The sequence below is a fragment of the Felis catus genome, chromosome D1, assembly GCF_018350175.1.
Source record: "Felis catus isolate Fca126 chromosome D1, F.catus_Fca126_mat1.0, whole genome shotgun sequence".
NCBI lineage: Eukaryota > Metazoa > Chordata > Mammalia > Carnivora > Felidae > Felis > Felis catus.
Window position 1 is genome coordinate 55,121,842 of NC_058377.1, and position 25,047 is coordinate 55,146,888.

At 37.7% G+C, this 25,047-nt stretch overlaps 1 protein-coding gene across 10 annotated transcripts in view; it reads left to right on the forward strand.

Moving 5' to 3' along the window:
- The window catches only part of GDPD4 (glycerophosphodiester phosphodiesterase domain containing 4), a 174,677-nt gene that overhangs the window by 132,095 nt on the left and 17,535 nt on the right, over positions 1 to 25,047 (forward strand). For 8 of the 10 annotated variants that reach the window (XM_045038692.1, XM_045038693.1, XM_019811760.2 and 5 more), the window contains one exon: positions 13,676 to 14,471. The exons of 1 other annotated variant lie outside the window; for it this stretch is intronic. In XM_045038692.1, the coding sequence (XP_044894627.1) occupies positions 13,676 to 14,169 (494 nt within the window). In that variant the 3' untranslated portion in view covers positions 14,170 to 14,471. Of the gene's footprint in view, positions 1 to 13,675; positions 14,472 to 25,047 lie in introns of those variants that run through there. One more of the 10 variants, XM_019811762.3, reaches the window with a different exon arrangement.

Sequence of the window (25,047 nt, forward strand, 5' to 3'; positions counted from 1 at the left end):
TGGAGTCTATCGGATTTTCCATGTATAATATGTCATCTGCAAAAAGTGAAAGCTTAACTTCATCTTTGCCAATTTTGGTGCCTTTGATTTCCTTTTGTTGTCTGCTGATGCTGGAACTTCCAACACTATGTTAAAAGCAGTGAGAGTGGACATCCCTGTCGTGTTCTTGATCTCAGGGGAAAAGCTCTCAGTTTTTCCCCATTGAGGATGATGTTACCTGTGGGCTTTTCATAAATGGCTTTTATGATGTTTAACTATGTTCTTCTATCCCGACTTTCTCGAGGGTTTTTATTAAGAAAGGATGCTGAATTTTGTCAAATGCTTTTTCTGCATCGATTGACAGAATCGTATAGTTCTTATCTCTTCTTTTATTAATGTGATGTATCACGTTGATTGATTTGCTAATGTTGGACCAGCCCTGTATCCTAGGAATGAATCCCACTTGATCATGGTGAATAATTTTTATATGCTGTTGAATTCGATTTGCTAGTATCTTATTGAGAATTTTGGCATCCATATTCATCAGGGATATTGGCCGATAGTTCTCTTTTTTTACTGGGTCTCTGGTTTAGGAATCAAAGAAATACTGGCTTCATAGAATGAGTCTGGAAGTTTTCCTTCCCTTTCTATTTCTTGGAATAGCTTGAGAAGGATAGGTATTATCTCTGCGTTAAACGTCTGGCAGAACTCCCCTGGGAAGTCATCTGGTCCTGGACTCTTATTTGTTGGGAGATTTTTGATAACTGATTCAATTTCTTTGCTGGTTATGGGTCTGTTCAAGCTTTCTCTTTCCTCCTGATTGAGTTTTGGAAGTGTGTGGGTGTTTAGAAATTTGTCCATTTCTTTCAGGTTGTCCAGTTTGTTGGCATATAGTTTTTCATAGTATTCCCTGATAATTGCTTGTATTTCTGAGGGATTGGTTGTAATAATTCCATTTTCATTCATGATTTTATCTATTTGGGTCATCTCCCTTTTATTTTTGAGAAGCATGGCTAGAGGTTTATCAATTTTGTTTATCTTTTCAAAAAACCAACTCTTTGTTTCATTGATCTGCTCTGCAGTTTTTTTAGATTCTATATTGTTTATTTCTGCTCTGATCTTTATTATTTCTCTTCTTCTTCTGGGTTTAGGGTGTCTTTTCCGTTCTGCTTCTATTTCCTTTAGGTGTTCTGTTAGATTTTGTATTTGGGATTTTTCTTGCTTTGAGATAGGCCTGGATTGCAATGTATTTTCCTCTCAGGACTGCCTTCGCTGCATCCCAAAGCGTTTGAATTGTTGTATTTTCATTTTTGTTTGTTTCCATGTATTTTTTAATTTCTTCTCTAATTGTCGGTTGATCCATTCATTCTTTTTTTTTTAAGATTTTATTTTTTTTTAATTTTTTTAATGTTTATTTATTTTTGAGACAGAGAGAGACAGAGCATGAATGGGGGAGGGGCATAGAGAGAGGGAGACACAGAATCGGAAGCAGGCTCCAGGCTCTGAGCCATCAGCCCAGAGCCTGACGCGGGGCTTGAACTCACGGACTGTGAGATCGTGACCCGGGCTGAAGTCGGACGCTTAACCGACTGAGCCACCCAGGCACCCCTCCATTCATTCTTTAGTAGGGTGTTCTTTAACCTCCATGCTTTTAGAGGTTTTCCAGACTTTTTTCTGTGGTTGATTTCAAGCTTCATAGCATTGTGGTCTGAAAGTATGCATGGTATGATCTCAATTCTTGTATACTTATAAAGGGCTGTTTTGTGACCCAGTATGTGATCTATCTTGGAGAATGTTACATGTGCACTCGAGAAGAAAGTATATTCTGTTGCTTTGGGATGCAGAGTTCTAAATATATCTGTCAAATCCATCTGATCCAATGTATCATTCAGGGCCCTTGTTTCTTTATTGACCTTGTGTCTAGATGATCTATCCATTGCTGTGAGTGGGGTGTTAAAGTCCCCTGCAATTACCATATTCTTATCAATAAGGTTGCTTATGTTTGTGATTACTTGTTTTATATATTGGGGGGTTCCCGTATTCGGCGCATAGACATTTATAATTGTTAGCTCTTCCTGATGGATAGACCCTGTAACTATTATATAATGTCCTTCTTCATCTCTTGTTACAGCCTTTAATTTAAAGTCTAGTTTGTCTTATATAAGTATGGCTACTCCAGCTCTCTTTTCACTTCCAGTAGCATGATAAATAGTTCTACATCCCCTCACTCTCAATCTGAAGGTGTCCTCAGGTCTAAAATGAGTCTCTTGTAGACAGCAAATAGATGGGTCTTGTTTTTTTATCCATTCCGATACCCTATGTCTTTTGGTTGGCACATTTAGTCCATTTACATTCAGTGTTATTATAGAAAGATATGAGTTTAGAGTCATTGTGATGTCTGTAGGTTTCATGCTTGTAGCGATGTCTCTGGTACTTTGTCTCACAGGATCCCCCTTAGGATCTCTTGTAGGGCTGGTCTTAGTGGTGATGAATTCCTTCAGTTTTTGTTTGTTTGGGAAGACCTTTATCTCTCCCTCTATTCTAAATGACAGACTTGCTGGATAAAGGATTCTCGGCTGCATAATTTTTCTGTTCATCACATTGAAGATTTCCTGCCATTCCTTTCTGGCCTGCCAAGTTTCAGTAGAGAGGTCCATCACGAGTCTTATTGGTCTCCCTTTATATGTTAGAGCACATTTATCCCTAGCTGCTTTCAGAATTTTCTCTTTATCCTTATATTTTGCCAGTTTCACTATGCTATGTCGTGCAGAAGATCGATTCAAGTTACGTCTGAAGGGAGTTCTCTGTGCCTCTTGGATTTCAGTGCCTTTTCCCTTCCCCAGATCAGGGAAATTCTCAGCTATTATTTCTTCAAGTACACCTTCAGCACCTTTCCCTCTCTCTTCCTCCTCTGGAATACCAATTATGCATAGATTATTTCTCTTTAGTGCATCACTTAGTTCTCTAATTTTCCCCTCATACTCCTGGATTTTTTTATCTCTCTTTTTCTCAGCTTCCTCTTTTTCCATAATTTTATCTTCTAGTTTACCTATTCTCTTCTGCCTCTTCAATCCGAGCTGTCTCCATTTTATTTTGGAGCTGGTCGTCTCCATTTTATTTTGCAGCTCATTTATAGCCTTTTTTAGCTCCTCCTGGCTGTTCCTTAGTCCCTTGATCTCTGTAGCAATAGATTCTCTCCTGTCCTCTGTACTCTTTTCAAGCCCAGCGATTAATTTTATGACTATTCTAAATTCACTTTCTGTTATATTGTTTAAATCCTTTTTGATCAGTTTGTTAGCTGTTGTTATTTCCTGGAGATTCTTTTGAGGGGAATTCTTCCGTTTCATCATTTTGGATAATCCCTGGAGTGGTTCGGAACTGCAGGACACTTCCCCTCTGCTGTCTGGAATAACTTGCGTTGGTGGGCAGGGCCGCAGTCAGACCTGATGCCTGCCCCCAGCCCGCCTCTGGGGCCACGGTCAGACTGGTGTGTATCTTCTCTTCCCCTCTCCTAAGAGCGGGATTCACTGGGGTGGCATGGCCCGACTGGGCTGCTTGCACACTGCCAGGCTTGTGGTGCTGGGGATCTGGCATATTAGCTGGGGTGGATCGGTAAGGTGCACAGGGGCGAGAGGGGTAGACTCAGCTCGCTTTTCCTTCGGTGATCCACTTTGGGAGGGTCCCTGTGGCAGCGGGAGGGAGTCAGACCTGCCACCGGAGGGATGGATCTGCAGAAGCACAGCGTTGGGTGTTTGCATGGTGCAAGCAAGTTCCCTGGCAGGAACTGGTTCCCTTTGGGATTTTGGCTGGGGGATGGGCGAGGGAGTTGGCGCTCTCAAGTGCCTTTGTTCCCTGCCAAGCTTCACTCTGTCATCCAGGGCCCAACAACTCTCCCTCCCATTGTCCTCCAGCCCTCCGCTCTCTGAGCAGAGCTGTTAGCTTATAACCTTCCAGATGTTAAGTCCCGCTTGCTGTCCGAACACACTCCGTCGGCCCCTCCGCTTTTGCAAGCCAGGCTCGGGGCCTCTGCTTGGCGGCGGGCTGCCCCTCCACCCCGGCTCCCTCCCGCCAGTCCGTGTAGCACGCACAGCCTCTCCACCTTTCCTTCCCTCTTCCGTGGGCCTCTCGTCTGCACTTGGCTCTGGAGAATTCGTTCTGAGTAAAAGTTAATTTTTTGAAAAGATTAACAAAATTGATAAACTCTGAGCAAGATGAGAAAGGGAGGGAAAGGAAGAGAGAGAGATTGATTGCTGATACGATGAATGAAAAATGGATTATCTGTCCGTATCCTAGACATAAAAAGGAAAATTAGGAACATTTTTATGCCACTAAAATTTACAACTTAAGTAAACTAGAGAAATCCCTTGAAATAAACAGCTTACCAGAACTAAAAGAAGAAGAAATAGCAATTTTTAATAACTCACCTTCAGAATCAACTGCATATCCCAAAAACCTCACCAAAAGGAAACGTCTAGGCCCAGAGAATTTTCACTGGTTAATCAAATATTAAATAATGCTAATTTTATACCAACTCAGAAAAAAAGGAAGAGGAACACTACCTAGCAGATTTTTGAGGCCAGCAATACCCTCCTATAAAAACTGACAAAGATATTACACTAACTAAATTTATACACCAATATCATTATGAACTTAGACCTAAAAATTCTTAGCAAAATGTTAGCAAATTGAATACATCAGTATATAAAAAGGATAATATGTCATAAGTAAGTAGGGTTTATCCCAGTAGTACAAGATGAATATATCATTTGAAAATTAATATAATCGACTGAATTAATAAAGTAGAAATAGTATATTTGACAGAAGTAAGCACCCATTTATGATAAAAAAAAAAAAGCTCTGGGAAAACTAGTAGAATTAAACTTCCTCAATCTGATGGAAAACATTTACAGGAAACCTACAGTCAATATCATTTTTAATGGTGAAACGATGAATGTTTTTCCCCTAAGATCAGAAATAAGGCAAGGGTATCTGCTCTCACCACTTCTGCTCAGCATTGTGGAAATCCTAACTAGTTTGGTAAGATAAATAGCAGGCATAAAGGAAGAAATAAAAAAAACTCCTCATTTGCAGATTAATTACATAAAAATTCTAGACTTCCCAGGACAGTGGAGTAGGAGAACCCTACAGTCACCTTGTCCTATGGACACAACCGGTTAACACTCATGCCAGTGTAAATAATCCAGAAAATGTCTCAAAGACTGCCAGAACAAACTTCACAACTAAATATAGAGAAGAGGGTAGGAAGGGCAAAGATATAGTGTGATTTAGATGGGTTTAACCACCAGAAAGAGGGAGCTATGGGTGTGGAGAGGGGAGAAAAAACAGACTATCACACCCAGAAGTCTGGACAGGGAAGATGAATCCCATAACATTTGGTGTTGAAAACCAGAGGGGCTGGATTTCATGAGTTCTTCTAATCAGTGAGACTTAAAGCCTGGAACTTTAAAAATCAGCAGGCTTGGCTCTAGGAGAGCCAAGAGGGCAATAGGAAACTGAGTCCCCACCCTTAAAGAGACAGGACAACACATAGCCCACAGGGATACAGCATAGAAGCAGCAGTTTGAAAAACACTGGGGGCATAGAGGGAGTGTTATTTACTAATCTCAGAGTTCACTGAGGGACTTCTCCAGCAACAAAGGAGCTGACAGGCATTATCTCCCTCCCTTGCCCCACTTAGCATAAACACATAGCCACCTATGCGAACCAATGTGGCACCAGCATTCACTAGCTAATTTGCTTATACTACACCCCATCCCCTCAAGCCAGGCTTGCCTCAGTCCTGGTGTTGCTGTTCCCCTCCCCCAGAAGACCAGCACAAATCTTGCCAACACATTTTCCAACTATACACTTTGTAGGGCCTACATCCAGTGGAGGCTGGTGCTCTCCCATGGGTGATTGTCACACCTTATTAAAACTGTGCCCCCAGCCCACATGTGCTTTGTGAAGCTGACTGGGTTCTGTTTCTGTGATGGCTATGCTTACCCTGTGGAAGAGGACTAGCACCACCTTGTTAAATTGTGTACCCTACCCACTACTTTCAAGAGCAAGAGACATAGCTGACTTACCTAACACAGAAAAACAGACAAAACTTGACTATATATATATCACTATATATATATATATATATATATATATATATATATATATATATATATACACACACACACACACACACATATATATATAGTGATATATATATAGTGATATATATAGTGATATATATATAGAGAGATAGATATAGTAATATATATATACAGTGATATATATATATATATATAGTCAAGTTATATATATATATATATATATATATATATATATATATATATATATGACAAAAAGAAAAACAGACACAGAAAGTTAGACAAAAATGAGACTAAGGAATATGTCCCAAATAAAAGAGTGGGACAAAATCACAGCAAGAAACTTAAGGGAAATGGAGATAAGTAATATGCCTGATAGAGAACTTAAAGTAATGATCATAAAGATATTCAATGGACTTGAGAAAAGAGTAGAGGACATCAGTGAGACCCTTAAAGAGATGAAAAAAAAGAAACAATCAGAAATAACACAATAATTGAAATTTAAAATAAACTATGGGGCACCTGGTTGGCTCGGTCAGTTAAGTGTCTGACTTTGGCTCAGGTCATTATCTTGCAGTTCATGGGTTTGAGGCCCATGTCAGGCTCTGTGCTGACAGCTTGGAACCTGGAGCCTGCTTCAGATTCTGTGTCTCCCTCTCTGTGCCCCCTCCCCGCTCATGCTCTGTCTGTCTCTCAAAAATAAATTAACATTAAAAAAAAAAGTAAACTAGATGAAATAGATAGTAGGCTAGAAGCAGCAGAAGAATGGATCAGTGACCTAGAAGATAGTGTTATGGAAAGTAATCAAGCTGAACAGGTAAGAGAAAAATATTGTGCAAAATGAGAATAGACTTAGGGAACTCAGTGACTCCATCAAGTGCAATAACATTTGCAATGTAGGGATCTCAAAAGAAGAAGAGAAAAGGGGGCAGAAAATTTATTTGGAGAAACAATAGCTGAAAACTTTGTGAATTTGGGAAAGAGAACAAATTCAGATCCAGGAGGCACAGAGATCCTGCAGCAAAAATCAACCCAAGGAGGTCCATAAGACACATAGTAATTAAAATGGCAAAAGACAGTGGTAAAGAATTTTAAAAGCAGTGATAAAGAATTGTATAATACATTCAAAGTGCTGAAATGGAAAAATCTGCAGCCAAGGATACTGTATCCAGGAAGGCTATCATTCAGAATAGAAAGAGAGATAATGAGTTTCCCAGACAGACAAAAGTTAAAGAAGTTCATGACCACTAAGCCAGCCCTACAAGAAATGTTAAAGGGGACTCTTTGAGTGGAAAGGAAATGACCATTAGTAAGAGTTAATAGGAAGCACAAAAGCAGTAAAAATAAGTATGTATGTAAAAATCAGTCAAGAGGCTCACAAAATGAAAGGATGTGAAGTATTATACCATATACCTAAAACATGGGGAGGAGAGGAGTAAAGAATGGGTCAAACTTAAGTGACCATCAACTTAAGCAGAAGATATTATATACAAACCTAATGGGAACAACAAATGAAAAACAAGTAATAGGCAAAAAATAAAAAAGAAATAAATCTAGGTATATCTCTAAAGAAAGCCAACTTATGGTGAGAGAAGAGGGCAAGTGAAGAAACAAACAGAGAAGATCCACAAAAACATATAACAAATAACAAAATGGCAATAAATACATTCCTGTCAATAATTATGTAGTCTGTAAATGGACTAATTGCTCCAATCAAAAGACATAGTTTGTTGGAATAGATAGAATAAGAAAAAGACCCATCTATATGCTGACTACAAGAGACTCACTTCAGACCTAAAGACACATGCAGATTGAAAGTTAGGAGATGGACATATGTGGAATTTGAGAAACTCAACAGATGAACATAAGGGAAAGGAAGGAAAAATAAGATTTAAAAAACCAGAGAGGAAGGCAAACCATAAGAGATTCTTAAAAATGGAGAACAAACTGAGGGTTGTTAGAGGAGGTTGGTGGGTGGGTGGGTGGGGAGCGGGTTAAATGGGTGATGGCATTAAGGAGGGCACTTTCAGGATGAGCTTTGGATATCATATGTAAGAGATGAAGCACTGGGTCCTACTCCTGAAGCCAAGGCTACATTGTATGTTAACTAACTTGAAAATTTAAAAAAGGTGAGGAAATGGAAGAATATTTATCATGCAAATGGATATGAAAAGAAAGCCGAGGTAGCAATATTTATATCAATCAAAACTTTAAAACAAGGACTGTAACAAGAGACAAAGAAGGACACTATATGAACATTAAGGGGATAATACAACAAGAAAACATAATAATTGCAAATATTTATGCATCCAACATGGAAGCATCCAAATATATAAACCAGTTAATAACAAATATAAAGGAACTAGTCTATAGTAATACAATAATAGGGAACATTAACACCCGACTTACAACAATGGACAAGTCCTCTAAACGGAAAATGAATAAGGAACAGTGGTTTTGAATGACACACTGGACCAGATGATTTAATAGATATATTCAGAACATTCATCCTAAAACAGAACACACATTCATTTCAAGTGCACATGGAACATTATCCAGAATAGATCACATATTAAGTCATAAAACAATTCTCAGCGATTTCAAAAAGAAGTTATACCACACATCTTTTCTGACCACAACGTGATGAAACTAGAAAGCAACCACAAGAAAAAAAAATCTGGAAAGAACACAAATAGGTGGAGGTTAAATAACATGCTAGTAAACAATGAATGGGTCAAGCAAGAAATCAAAGAGGAAATAAAAAAAATACATGGAGACAAATGAAAATGGAAACACAACAATCCAAAATCTTTGGGATGCAGCAAAAGTGGTTCTAAGAAGTTTATAGCAATACAAGCCTACTACCTTAAGAAGCAAGAAAAATATCCAACAAACAACCTAACCTTACACTTAAAGGAGCTAGAAGAACAACAAACAAACAATAAACAAACAACAAACAAAACCCAAAACCAGCAGAAGGAAGGAAATAATGAAGATTACAGCAGAAATTAATAATATAGAAACTGAAAAAACAATGGAACAGATCAATGAAGCCAGCTGTTTCTTCGAAAAGATCAACAAAATTGATAAACCTCTAGCCAGACATATTTTAAAAAGAAAGAAAAAAAAGAGGACTCAAAATCAGAAATGAAAGAGAAATAACCAACACCATGGAAATATAAAGGACTGTAAGAGAATATTATAAAAAAAGTACATTTCAAAAAAACCTGGACAACCTAGAAGAAATGGATAAATTCCTAGAAACAGATAACCCACCACAACCAAAGCAGGAAGAAATGGAAAATTTGAACAGACCAATTGCCAGCAATGAAATTGAATCAGTAACTTAAAAAACTCCCAACAAACAAAAAAATCCAGGACCAGACAGCTACACAGGTGAATTCTACCAAACATTTAAAGAAGACTTAATACCTAATCTTCTCAGGCTATTCCAGAAAACATAAGAGAAAGGAAAACTTCCTAATTCTTTCTATGAGTCCAGCATTACCCTGATACCAAAACCAAATAAAGACACACACACATACACGCATGTGCACACACGCACACACACACACACCTAAAAAAAGAGAAAAAACTAAAAAAGAAAACTACAGGCCAATATCCCTGATGAACATAGATGTAAAAGCCTCAACAAAGTACTAGCAAACTGAATCCAACAATATATTTTTAAAAATTATTCACCACAATCAAGTGGGATTTATTTCTGAGTTGAAAGCGTGGTTCAATATTCACAAGTCAATCAGTGTGATACATCACATCAATAAAAGGATAACAACCATCTGATCCTTTCAATAGATGCAGAAAAAGCACGTGACAAAGTACAATAGCCATTCATGTAAAAACTCTCAACAAAGTAGTTTTAGAGGGAACATACCTCAACATAATAAAGGCCACAGGTTTTGTGGAAAACCCACAACTAATATCATCCTTAATGGAGAAAAACTGAGAGCTTTCCCCCTTAGGTCAAGAACAAGACAAGCATGTCTACTGTCACCACTTTTTTTTTTAATTTTTTTTTCAACGTTTATTTATTTTTTTGGGGGGGGACAGAGAGAGAGCATGAACGGGGGGAGGGCAGAGAGAGAGAGGGAGACACAGAATCGGAAACAGGCTCCAGGCTCTGAGCCATCAGCCCAGAGCCTGACGCGGGGCTCAAACTCACGGACCGTGAGATTGTGACCTGGCTGAAGTCGGCCGCTTAACCGACTGCGCCACCCAGGCGCCCCTACTGTCACCACTTTTATTCAACATTGTACTGGAAGTCCTAGCCATAGCAATAAGACTGCAAAAAGAAAGAAAAGGCATCCAAATCAGTAAGGAAGAAGTAAAACTTTCACTATTTTCAGATGACATGATACTATATAGAGAAAACCCAAAGAACTCCACCAAAAAACTGTTAGAACTGATAAACTAATTCAGTAAAGTCACATGGTACAAAATCATTGTTGCATTCTACACACTAATGAAGCAGCAAGAAGAGAAATTAGGAAAACAATCCCATTTATAACTGCACCAAAAATAATAAGATACCTAGGAATAAGCCTAACCAAAGAGGTGAAAGACCTGTGTTCTGAAGACTGTAACACTGATGAAAGAAATTGAAGGTGACACAAAGTAATGGTAAGACATTTCATGCTCATGAATTGCAAGAACAAATATTGTTAAAATGGGTATACTACCCAAAGCGATCTATACATTTAATACAATACTTATCAAAATACTGACAGCATTTTTCACAGAACTATAATAAGTGATTCTAGAATTTGTATGCAACCACAAAACACTGGAATTGGCCAAAGCAATCTTGAAAAGCAAAGCTGTAGGCATCATAATTCTGGACTTCAAGTTACATTTCAAAGCTGTAGTAATCAAAACAGTATGGTGCTGGCACAAAAAAAAAAAAAAAAAGGCACATAGATCAACATAACAGAAGAGAAAATCCAGAAATAAAACCACAACTGTATGGTCAATTAATCTTTGATAAAAGAGGAAAGGATATGCAATGAGAAAAAGATAGTCTCTTCAACAAATGGTGCTGGGAAAACAGGATAGGAACATGCAAAAGAATAAAACTGGGCCACTTTCTTACACCATACACAAAAATGAACTCAAAATGGATTCAGGATCTAAATGTGAGACCTGAAACTATAAAAATCCTAGAAGAGAAAACAGGCAGTAATTTCTCTGACATTGGTCATAGCAACATCTTTCTAGGTATGTCCCCTGAAGCAAGGGAAACAAAAGGAAAAATAAAAAGCTTCTGTACTTCCAAGGAAACAACTAACAAAACCAAAGGATAACCTACTGAATGGGAGAAGATAATTGCAAATGACATATTGGGTTGAGGGTTAGTATCCAAAGCATATAAAGAATTTATACAACTCAACGCCCAAAAATAAATAATCCAATTTTTAAATTGGAAGAAGACATGAACAAACATTTCTCCAGAGAAGACATCTAGATGGCAAACAGATACATGAAAAGATGCTCAACATCACTTATCATCAGGGACATGCAAATCAAAACGACAATGAGATATCACCTCACACCTGTCAGAATGGCTAAAATCGAAACACAAGAAACAGCAAGTGTTGGCAAAGATGTGGAGAAAGAGGAACCCTCATGCACTGTTGGTGAGAATGCAAACTGGTATAGCCACTGTGGAAGACAGAGTGGAGGTTCCTCAAAAAAGTAAAAATAGAACTACCCTATGATCCAGTAATTGACATACTGGGTATTTACCCAAAAAATACAAAAACACTAATTTGAAGGGATACATTCACCCCTATGTTTATCACAGCATTATTTACAACAGTCAAATTATGGAAGCAACACAGGTGTCCATCAATAGATAAACGGATAAGGATGTGATACACACACACACACACACACACACACACACACACACACACACACTAGTCTATTATTCATCCATAAAGATTAAATCTTGCCATTTGTAACAACACAGATGGATCTAGAGAGTATAGTGCTAAGTTAAGTAAGTCAGAGAAAGACAAATATCATATGGTTTCACTCGTGTGGAATTGAAGAAACAAAATGAACAAAGGGGGGAAAAAGAGACAAATAAAAAACAGACACCTAACTATAGGAAACAATCAGATGGTTATCAGAGGGGAGGCGGGTGGGAGGATGGGTGAAATAGGTAAAGGAGATTAAGAGTATATTTATCTTGATGAGCATTGAGTAATATATGGAATTGTTGAATCACTATATTATACATAACACTGTATGTTAACTATACTGGAATTAAAATTAAACAAAAAATCTAAGAAATCAACAAACAAACCTACTGGAATGAGTGAGTTAAACAGTGTCTCAGGATACAAGGTCAATATACAGAAAAATCAACTGTATGTCTATATATTAGCAATAAATAATTAGAAACTTAAAAATTTAAATAGCATCAATTACAACACCAAAAAACCAAAATAGGAATAAATTTAAGGAAAACATTGCAAGCTGTCACAGAGAAGATATGGTTGGTCACCGAAAGCTACAGAAGTTTACTGAGAGAAGACACAAATGGATCAACATGCCACATTTATGAATTAGAAAACCTAATATCACAGATACTACTTGTCATGGAATTGACCTACAAATTTAATTAAAGTGCAATTAGAATCCCCTTCCTCCTGTAAAGCTGACAGAAAATGAAGCTCATGTGTGCGGTGGTTTCACGATTGACATTACACTCAGGACAAAAACAACTGAGATCTGGACTGACTTCTTTGGATTCTCATTATCTTCTAGATTTTGGCCCCACAGTTCCTCACCGTATTGTAAAATCTTAAATGATTTTAAGGTGTTTTCTTGGGTTAATTATTATCCAGTTGTTAATTTGTCTTTGGTAAGATTCAGTTTTCTAGCTCCATTACTAGTAGTCTCCATCATTTATTTTTCTGTCAGATTAAAATTATTTTTTCAGAACTTGTGTGACAGATGCTGCTGAGTACTGTGTATGTAGTGGCAAGCAAGACGAAGTCTCTGCCTTTAAAAAGCTCCCATCCTAATTGAGGATGTATTCATTTGTTTGTTCAAATTGATTTGGAAGCAGTGGTTGTGAAATGCATGAACTTTAAGCAGATGTGACTTCCTACCTTCTGAGAGCTTTCATGGTGACCTAAAATCTCATACAATAGACTCTTTTTTTTTAATGTTTTTATTTATTTTTGAGACAGAGAGAGACAGCATGAACAGAGAAGGGGCAGAGAGAGAGGGAGACACAGAATCTGAAGCAGGCTCCAGGCTCTGCGCTGTCAGCACAGAGCCCGACGCGGGGCCTGAACTCACACATTGCGAGATCATGACCTGAGCCAAAGTTGGACGCTCAACCGACTGAGCCACCCAGGCGCCCCTACAATAGACTCTTAAACTCCAGTGCCATAATAAAATCTTTACAAAGTTTGGGGAAGGGAAAACTAAGGGGGGAAAGAACCTGAGATGGTACATGAGGGGCTAACATTTTAAAGATGATAAAACTTCACAACATGACCAGAAAAGATTGGAGAAGTGACATTTGAGGAATCTTTGTTTTTGTTGTTTCTATCCCACAGATCTTCGGAGTTTAAGCCTACAACAGAGGGAACATGGGAGTCAGGACTCCACGAATTTACCCATTAAGCCTTCCTTCCGAGTTTTGGGAAATCCTTGGGCTCTATCAGCCTTCTACCCAACTTTAACCAAGAGCACAAAGAAACAGCCAGGCTCTTGCCATTTTTTAGTAGTCCCCAAGAAGAAATCCAGTGAACCAGAGCAAGTCAAGGAAACCATCAAACCACTGAGGCCTAGCAAGGATGATGTTAGACAACCATCACCCACCGAGAAAACATTTGAACCCACCTGGGATGCTCCCAGAGAGGCTACCCTTGAAACTGCATTGCCTTCCCTAAAGGTGAATAAACCAACAATTTCTTCCTTAGAGATTGCTCAATCTGAAACAGAATCTGAAAAGACCTCCACCTTTAAATCCTCTCAACAATACTCTTTTTCCGTATTTTCTACCATATCCAGCATGTTTTCCTATGAGCTGACCTCAAAGAAGAATTAGCCAATATTGCTTTCCTGTTCCTTTTCATCTCTGTTCCTAAGAGTGGTGATGGTGGGAAGTGGTCAAGAAAGGAGTGCAGAAGGGCCATTGAGGCTCTCAGGAGAACCACTCTGGTCTAGTGCTTTCAATAAAGAATGCATCTCTAGGGGATAGGCAAGGGAAAAACTGTTGTGGTCTTGAAGCTGGAGTTAGTTGTTCTCTGATGTTAGAGAGTTTCTCATCCTAACCCTTCATGGTACTTCCTGCTAAAGGAATGACTGTGCACATCAGCATGGGAATAAAGGCAACTTCTCAGGAATGCAGAAGGTTACTGGTGTATTCTTTGGACCCCTCTGCTATCACTCACGCTGACAGAGACTAGGGGATGAGTGCAAAAGTGATGCCATCCTGAGTCAGAGAATGAGAAGTGGCATAGGTAAGGCCATGAGTTTGGGGCAAGATCATCTTACATGCATATTGTATGATCTAGTGTGCAGTGAGATACTTCCTAATAGCTTGTCAATGGCTGATTCCCCAGTGGGATGATGGGCATAATCCCATGCCCACCCAGTGGCCCTAGACCTTGAGTGAAAGTCAGAGCCACAGCAAGTGTTTGGGACCTATCAATCTGGAGGATCCCCAAAACGGAAGAAATGCCTGGCATTTACCAAGTGAAAGAAGCACTGCAATGAGATAAAAATGGAATATTTTTAAATACCTCATCAAACCTAAGCAAAAGCTCTAGAGCTTTATTCTCTTGACTGACACTAAGAATGGGATGTTGCCACTTCCCTCAGATAAAAGTCAATCTAGTGGATGAGTCAAGATAAATAGAACTATAATAAATAACTAAATATAATTATTTATAAATATAAATGCTTAAATAATTTTTCAAGGTAACAGTGAAAGAACTGTCACCAGGCATGATAGACAACATTAGTCTAACAAAACTTTAACACCAATCTTAAATTCTTTTTTCATTTGTCCTTTAAAAAAATTGTGGTAAAATATACATGACAAAATTTATCATTGTAACTACTTTTAAGTGTACAGCCCAGTGGCATTAAGTACATTCATGTTGTGCAATCATCACTTCCATCCACCTCCAGAACTTTTTCATTTTGTAAAACAGAAACTCTGGATGGTTACTTAAACGTAAGATCTGAAACTATAAAATTACCAGAAGAAAACATAGGGAAAAACCTTCTTGACATTGATCTGAGGTATGATTTTTTGGACATGATAATGAAGTGCAGGCAACAGAAGCAAAAATAAACAAGTGGGATTGTATCAAACTAAAAAGCTTCTGCATGGCAAAGGAAACAATCAACAGAGTGAAGAGGCAACCTCCAGAGTGGGAGAAAATATTTGCAATCATATATCTAATAAAGGGTTAGTATCCAAAATATATAAGGAACTTCTACAATCCAATAGCAAATACATACATACATACATATGTAAAAATATACATACCTGAGTAAAAAATGGGAATGGGACCTGAATAGACGTTTCTCAAAAAAATATATGCAGATGGCCAACAGGTACACAAAAACGGAAATTCAGTCAAAACCATGAAGAGAAATCCTCACACCTGGTAGAATGACAATTATCAATAAGACAAAAGATAACAAATGTTAGCATGGCAAGAAAAGAGAACTCTTGTACACTGTTGATGGGAATGTAAATTGTTACCGCCACTATGGAAAGCCATAGAGAGGTACCTCAAAAAAACAAAAAATACAACTACTATAGTCCAGCAATCCCACTATTGGGTATATATCCAAAAGAAATGAAATCAGTACCATGAAGAGATAGCTGTACTTCCATGTTTATTGCAGCATTATTCACAATAGCCAATATATGAAAACAACCTAAATGTCTGTTGATGTGTGAATAGGTAAAGAAAATGTGATACATGTATGTGTATATATATGTGTGTATGTGTGTACACATGTAATGGAATTCTTTTCTTTCAGCTTTCTTTTGGTTTACATTTGCATGGAATATCTTTTTCAATCTCTTCACTTTCAGTCTGTGTATCCTTAAAGTGAGTCTCTTGTAGGCAGCATATAGTTGGGTCTTGTTTTTTAATCCATTTAGCCACACTCTGTCTTTTGATTGGAGAACTTTGCCATTTACATTTAAAGTAATTATTGATAGGTGTGGGCTTATTGCCATTTTGTTAATTGTTTTCTGGATGTTTTGTAATTCTTCTGTTCCTTTTTCTCTTGCTCTCTCCCTTTGTGATTTGAAGATTTTCTGTAGTGGCATACTTAGACTCTTTTTATCTTTTGGGTACGTTCTATAAGTCTTTGCTTTGTGTTTACCATGAAGCTTACATAAAACATCTTATACCAGTTTATTTTAAGTCGATAACAACTTTAGTTTGAACACATTCTAAAGCTTTACGTTTTTACTCTCCCACCCCCACGTTTTATGTTTTTGATATCGCAATTTACATCTTGTATCTTGTGTATCCATTAATAAATTATTGTAGTTATAGTTATTTTTATTACTTTTGTCTTTTAGCCTTCATACTAGATCTATAAGTAATTAACATACCACCATTACAGTAGATTCTTCTGAATTTAACTATATATTTACCTTTACAATTGATATTTGTACCTTCATATATTTTCCTGTTATTAACACCCTTTCATATCAGCTTAAAGAAGTCTCTTTAACATTTCCTTTAAGGCCAGTCTAGTGGTGCTACCTCTTTCAGGTGTTGATTGTCTAGTAAACACTTTAACTGTTTCTGAATTCTAAAGGCCAACTTTTCTGGGTAGAATATTCTTGGTGACACTTTTTTTCTTTTAGCACTTTGAATATATTGTTCCACTTTCTTTTGGTCTTGGCTGAAAAATCTGCATATAGTCTTGTGGGGGTTCTCTTATATATAACAAGTTGTTTTCCTCTTGCGTTTCTCCTTGTCTTTAACTTTTGATAATTATAATGTGTCTTGGTGTGGGTCTCTTTGAATTCATCTTATGGAACTCTATAGGCTTCCTGGATCTGAATATCTGCTTCATTTCCCAGGTTAGAGAAGTTTTCAACCATTATTTCTCCAAAGAAATTTTCTATCTCTTTCTTTCTCTTTTCTCTTTCTGGAACCCCTGTAAAGTGCGTATTGGTCCACTTGATGTTGTACAGTCCTTTAATCAATCTTCACTATGTTTTCATTCTTTTTACTCTTCTGATTGGATGAATTCCACTGCCCTGTCTTCAGATTTGCTTGTCCTCTTTTAGCTTTATCTAATCTGCTATTGAACCCTTCTATTGAACTTTTCCAGCTCATTTATTGTATTATTCAGGTCTAATTTCTGTTTGGTATTTTCTTATATTCTCTACCCCTTTGTTGAAATTCTTGTTTTGTTCATGCATTGCTTTCCTGCCATTAGTGAGCATCTTTATTATGAGTATTTTAAACTCTTCATAAGGTAAATTACTTAACTCCTTTTCATTAAGGTCTTTTTCTGAGGTTTTATCTTTTTCTTTCATTTGGAACATATTCCTCTATTTTTCATTTTCCTTGACTCTCTGTGATGGTTTCTATGCCTTAGGTAAACAACTGCCTTTCTGAGTCTTGAAAAAGTGGTCTGGTGTAGGAGATGAACCTTATTATCCAACCCTGCCCTATCTCTTGGTTGTTTCTCAAACCTTTGTAATTGTCTAAGCAGGCCTATTTGTTCTTAGTGGCTCTGGTAGTTGAAGGTGTGCTAAGACCTTTCAGTGTCCCAAAGAGGGAGGGATCTCAGCACCTAGATGCAGGCTAATAAGAAGTCAGAACCTCAGCAGCTTCTAAAGTATGCAAATATACCTCTTTCAAGGGAAAACTGGGAAATGGATATTTCTGTCTTCTCCTCTGCACTGAGTCCTAAGAATATAGCCAGTTATAAACTGGTTTTTTTGTTTGTTTGCTACCATTTCATTAAACCTGTGAACACTAACCTCCTAGTTACTAGAGCCAGGCTATCAAGGGATATGTCCTCCAGGTGGCACCCACAAAAGCCAGGTTACCAGATGTGTACACAAACTATTTTCTTGGAGACAACAGCAACCTGGGTCAGGGCAGAGGGAGAGCATGAAGATGGTGCCCATGGGCATTCCTGATCTCTGGAGAGGCTTGCAGCTCACCTCTAGATGTAGGCTAAATTAGAAGCCTGCCTCTCAGGCTTCAGCTTTTAAGATAAGCAAATAGGCCTCCTTCACAGAAAGACTGGGTGTTTCTGTTTGACAACTCTGTGCTATGCCTTGGGGGATAGCCAGTTAAGAATTGTTTCTCTGTTATAGTCCTGTGAGATCTGTGAATTTAAGCTCCATTGGCTACCAGAGCAGCAGCTATAAAAATCAAGACAGCAGACATGTGGTCAGGCTCTCTTCTGAGAAATACTGGTGACCTGGAGTAAGGCAGAGGGAGAACATAGAGATGGCACCCACCAGCCATTGTAGTCTCTGGAGAGTATTGCAGTTGGCCCCTAGATGTATGTTAAATGTGAAACCTGGCCCCCCCCAGCTGCAGCTATTAAGATAAATAGGTAGGTCTCTTTAGTGAAAAGACTAGGTATGTTTTACTCTTTTGCCTCTGCACTGGGCCCTGGGTGTTAGCCATGGTAAGGCCACATGAGTCCTTTAAGAATGGTCTTTGAGTTAGAGCACCTGGGTGGCTCAGTCAGTTAAGTGTCCAACTTTGGCTCAGGTCATGATCTCACATCTCATGGGTTTGAGCCCCACATTGAGCTCTGTGCTGACAGCTCAGAGCCTGGAGCCTGCTTCAAATTCTATGTCTCCCTCTCTCTGCCCCTCCCCCACTCACACTTTCTCCCTCTCAAAAATAAACATTAAAAAAAAAAAAAAAGAATGGTCTTTGAGTTTGCGATAGCCTTATGGATTTGGTAGATACAAGCCCCATTGGCTTTCAAAGTTAGATGTTTTGGGGGCTAATCTTTCAGACAGAAGTCTTAAAATTCAGGCCACCAAATACAAGGTCCAAACTCTTTTCTCCTCAGAGAGAAGCCAGAAGTTGTGAGTTTCCTTCTGGTTGTGTGTTGCCATGCCAGGGGTGAGGTTTATGGCAAGATTGTGTCTCAGCCTCTCCTTGTTTCAATGTGGGTTTTTTCTTGTTCGCCCAGTGGGTAGGAGTAGTTCAGCTGGTTTCTGGTGTGGAATATTAATCAGCCTTAAAAAAGGGAAATCCTTCCATCTGCAACACCATTGATGAAACTGAAGGACATTATGCTAAATGAAATAAGGCAGACATAGACAAATATTCCGTGATCTTACTTATATGTAGGATCTAAAATAGTCAAACTCCTGGAAGCAGAGAATAGAATGGTGGTTGCTAGGGTGAGGAAGAAATGAGGAGATGTTGATCAAAGGGTGTAATGTTTCAGTTATACAAGATGAATAATTTCTGGAAATCTAATGTATAGCAGTATAATTTAGTTGCCAATGTTGTATACTTGAAATATGCTGAGAGGATAAATCTTACGTGTTCTCACCACAAAAGGAAACAAAAAAATAAAATGGTAATTATATGAGGTTAATTAGTTTGACTGTGGTGCTTATTTCACAATATATAGGTATATCAAAACATTAAGCTGTACCCCTTAAATATATACAGTTTTTATTTGTCAGTTATACCCCAATAGAGCTGAAAATAAACCCTACAAACTCTGTATGCATTAAACAATAGCCCCTCATTTCTCCCCTCCCTCCAAGTCCCTGGCAACCACCATTCTATTTTTTCTATCTGTGATTCTATTTATTCTAAGTACTTGATATGAGTGGTTTTTGTCCACTTTGTCCTATTTGTCCTATTATGTATTTGTCCTATTATGATGGGCTTAGTTTGCTTAGCATAATGACTTCAAGGTTAATCCATTCAAGGCTCATCCATGTTTTAACATATGTCAGAATTTCCTTACTTTTTAAGACTGAAATATATTCCATTATATGTGTATACCATGTTTTGTTTATCAATCAATGGACATTTGGGTTGTTCCGCTTTTAGGCTATTGTGAATAATGCTTCCCTAAACAGGGGAATATCTATTAGTGTCCCTGCTTTAATTTTTTTTGAGTACATACCCAGAAGTGAGAATTGTTGGATAACACAATAATTCTATTTTTAATTTTTGAGGAACTGCCATATCATTTTTCACATTGGCTGCACAATTTTACGTTCCCACCACCCCTGTACAAGGGTTCTAATTTCCCCAAATTCCTACCAACTTCTTTTATTTTTTATAATCACCACCCTTGTAGGTGTCAGGTGGTATCTCATAGTTTTGATTTGCATTTTCCTAATAAGTAGTTATGATGGATATCTTTTCATGTGCATATTGGCAATTTGTATATATCTTCTTTGGGAAAATGTCTGTTTAAGTCCTTAGGCTTTTAAAAAATCTGGTTGTTCATTTCATTGTTGTTCAGCTTTAGGAGTTATTTGCATATTCTAGATATTAATCTCTTATCAGATATATGATTTGAAAATATTTTCTCCTGTTCTTTGGCTTGCCTTTTTTTACTCTTGATTGATCAGTGTCCTTTGATGCATAAAAGTTTTAAATTTTCATGAAGACCAATTTTGTTGTTGTTGTTGTTGTTGTTGCCTGTATCATTGGTGTCATAGCCAAGAAATCATTACCATACCCAATGCCATGAATATTTTCCCCTATTTCCTTCAAAGAGTTTTATAATTGTAGCTCATATCTTTAGATCTTTGATCCATTTTGAGATCATTTTCATATACGGTGTAAGATAAGTATCCAATTTCATTCTTTTCATGTGATACCCAGTTATCCCAATGCCATTTGTTGAAAATCTGTCCTTTTGCCATTGAATGGTCTTGGCCTCCTTGTATAAAATCAGTTAGCCATATATAAACCCATTTATTTCTGTGTTCTACATCCTATCCATTGGTCTATAGGTTTTATGCTAGTACCACACCGTTTTAATTACTATAGCTTTATAAGAAGTTTTGAAATCAGGAGGTGTGTGAGTCCTCAACTTTATTCTTCTTTTTCAAGATTGTTTTGAATTTCCAGGGTCCCTTGAGATTCATATAAATTTTGAGATGTTAAAAAAAAATCCATTAGGATCTTGACAGAGATTTCATTGAATCTGTACTTTGGATAATGTCATTTTAACAATATTGTCTTCCAGTCAATATTCATACATGGGATATCTTTCCATTTATTTATGTCTGCTTTAATTTCTTTCAGCGGTTTTTTAAAAAAATTTTTGTCACGTTAGCTAAATACAGTATATACAGTGTGCTCTTGGTTTTGGGGGTAGATTCCTATGATTAATCACTTATATACAACACCCAGTGCTCATCTCAACAAGTGCCCTCCTCAATGCCCATCACCCATTTCCCCCCTACCCCACCACCCCCATCAACCCTCAGTTTGTTCTCTGTATTTAAGAGTCTCTTATGGTTTGCCTCCCTCTCTGTTTGAAACTATTTTTGTCACCTTCCGTTCCCCCATGGTCTTCCATTAACTTTCTCAAGTTCCACATATGAGTGAAAACATGTGATATCTTTCTCTGACTTATTTCATTTAGTATAATACCCTCCAGTTCCATTCACGTTGTTCCAAATGGCAGGATTTCATTATTTCTCATTGCCAAGTAGTATTCAATTGTATATATAAACCACATCTTCTTTATCCATTCATCAGTTGATGGACATCTGGGCTCTTTTCATAATTTGACTGTTGTTGAAAGTGCTGCTATAAACATTGGGGTACATGTGCCCCTATGAATCAGCACTCCTGTAGTATTCTTTGGATAAATTCCTAGTAGTGCTATTGCTGGGTCATAGGGTAGTTGTACTTTTAATTTTTTTTAGGAAATTCCACACTGTGTTCCAGAGCAGCTCCACCCACCAACAGTGCAAGAGGGTTCCCGTTTCTGCACATCCTCATCAACATCTGTTGTTTTCCAAGTTGTTAATTTTAGCCACTCAGACTGGTGTGAGGTGATATCTCAGTGTGGTTTTGATTTGTATTTCCCTGATGATGAGTGATGTTGAGCATCTTTTCATGTGTCTGTTGGCCACCTGGATGTCTTCTTTGGGAAAGTGTCTGTTCATGTCTTCTGCACATTTCTTCACTGGATTATTTGTTTTTCGGGTATTGAGTTTGGTAAGTTCTTTACAGATTTTGGATGCTAAACCTTTATCTGATATGTCATTTGTAAATATCGTCTCCCATTCCATCAGTTGCCTTTTAGTTTTGTTGATTGTTTCCTTTGCTGTGCAGAAGCTTTTTATCTTGATGAGGTCCCAATAGTTCATGTTTGCTTTTATTTCCCTTGCCTTTGGAGAAGTGTCAAGTAAGAAATTGCTGTGGCTGACGTCAAAGAAGTTGTTGCCTGTTTTCTCCTCTAGGGTTTTAATGGTTTCCTATCTCACACTTAGGTCTTTCATCCATTCTGAGAGTTTATTTTTTATGTATGGTGTAAGAAAGTGGTCCAGTTTCATTCTTCTGCATGTTGCTGTCCAATTGTCCCAGCACCATTTGCTAAAGAGATTTTTTTCCATTGCATACTCTTTCCTGCTTTGTCAAAGATTAGTTGGCCATACATTTGTGGGTCCAATTCCAGGTTCTCTGTTCTATTCCATTGATCTGAGTGTCTATTTTTGTGCCAGTACCATACTGTCTTGATTCCAGCTTTGTAGTAGAGTCTAAAGTCCAGGATTGTGATGCCTCCTGCTTTGGTTTTCTTTTTCAACATAATTTTGGCTATTCGAAGTCTTTTGTGGTTCCATACAAAATTTAGGATTATTTGTTCTAGCTTTGAGAAGAATGCTGGTGGAATTTTGATAGTGATTGCATTCAGTGTGTAGATTGCTCTGGGTAGTATTGACATTTTAACAATATTTTTTCTTCCAATCCATGAGCATCGTATGTTTTTCCATTTCTTTGTGTCTTCAGTTTCCTTCATAGGTTTTGTATAGTTTTCAGCACACAGATATTTCACATCTTTGGTTAGGTTTATTCCTAGGTATTTTATTGTTCTTGTTGCAATTGTAAATGGGATTGATTTCTTGATTTCTCTTTCTGTTGCTTCATTATTGCTGTATAGAAATGCGACTGATTTCTGTACATTGATTTTGTATCCTGCGACTTTGCTGAATTCATGTATCAGTTCTCGCAGCTTTTTGGTGGAGACTTTAAATGTAGAGTATCATGTCATCTGTGAAAAGTGAAAGTTTGACTTCTTTGCCAGTTTGGATGCCTTTTATTTCATTTTGGTGTCTGCTGAGGTTAGGACTCCCAACACTATGTTAAACAGTAGTGAGAGTGGACATCCCTGCTGTGTTCCTGATCTCTGGGGGAAAGCTCTCAGTTTTTTCCCATTAAGGATATTAGCTGTGGGCTTTTCATATATGGCTTTTATGATTTTGAGGTATGTTCCTTCTATGCTAACCTTCTTGAGGTTTTTTTTATTAAGAAAGGATGCTGTATTTTGTCAAATGCTTTTTCCACATCTATTGACAGTATCATATGGTTCTTATCCTTTCTTCTATTAATGTGATGTATAACATTGATTTGTGAATATTGAACCAGCCCTGTAGCCCAGGAATGAATCCCACTTGATCATGGTGAATAATTCCTTTGATATATTGTTGAATTCGATTTGCTAGTATCTTGTTGAGAATTTTTGCATCAGTGTTCATCAGGAATATTGGCCTGTAATTCTCCTTTTTAGTGGGGTCTCTGTCTGGTTTGGGAATCAAGGTAATGCCGGCTTCATAGAATGAATCTGGGAACTCTCCTTCCATTTCTATTTTTTGGAACAGCTTGAGAAGGATAGGTATTAACTCAGCTTTAATGTCTGGCAAAATTCCCCCAGGAAATCATCTGGCCTAGGACTCTTATTTGTTGCAAGATTTTTGATGACTGATTCAATTTCTTTGCTGGCTGTGGGTCTGTTCAAATTTTCTATTTCTTCCTGTTTGAGTTTTGGTAGTGTGTGGGTATCTAGGGATTTGTCCATTTCCTCCAGGTTGTCCAGTTTGTTGGATATAATGTTTCATAGTATTCTCTGATAATTGTTTGTTTTTCTGTGATGTTGGTTGTGATCTGTCCTTTTTCATTTGTGATTTTATCTATTTGGGTCCTCTTTTCTTTTTGAGAAGTCTGGCTAGGGGTTTATCAATTTTGTTAATTTTTTCAAAAAACACAGCTCTTCGATTCATTGATCTGTTCTACTGGTTTTTTGGATTCTCTATTGTTTATTTCTGCTCTAATCTTTATTATTTATCTTATGCTGCTGGCTTCATGGTTACTTTGCTGTTATGCTTCTAGATCCTTTAGGTGTGCTGTTAGATTTTGTATTTGGGATTTTTCTTGTTTCTTGAGATAGGCCTGGATTGCAATGTATTTTCCTCTTAGGACTGCTTTTGCTGTATCCCAAAAAGTTTGAACTGTCATGTTTTCATTTTCATTTGCTTCCATATATTTTTTAATTTCTTCTTCAATTGCCTGATTAACCCATTCATTCTGTTTAAAAAAATTTTTTTAATGTTTATTTTTGACGGAGAGAGAGAGAGACAGAGCATGAGTGAGGGAGGGGCAGAGAGAGAGGGAGACACAGAATCTGAAACAGGCTCCAGGCTCTGAGCTGTCAGCACAGAACCTGATGTGGGGCTCAAACCCATGGACAGCAAGATCATGACCTGAGCCAAAGTTGGGTGCTCAACCAACTAAGCCACCCAGGCACCCCAACCCATTGATTCTTTAGTAGGATGTCCTTTAACCTCCATGCATTTGGAGGCTTTCCAAATTTTTTCTTGTGTTTGATTTCAAGTTTCATAGTGTTGTGATCTGAAAATATACATGGTATTATCTCAATTCTTTTATATTTGTTGAGGGCTGTTTTGTGACCC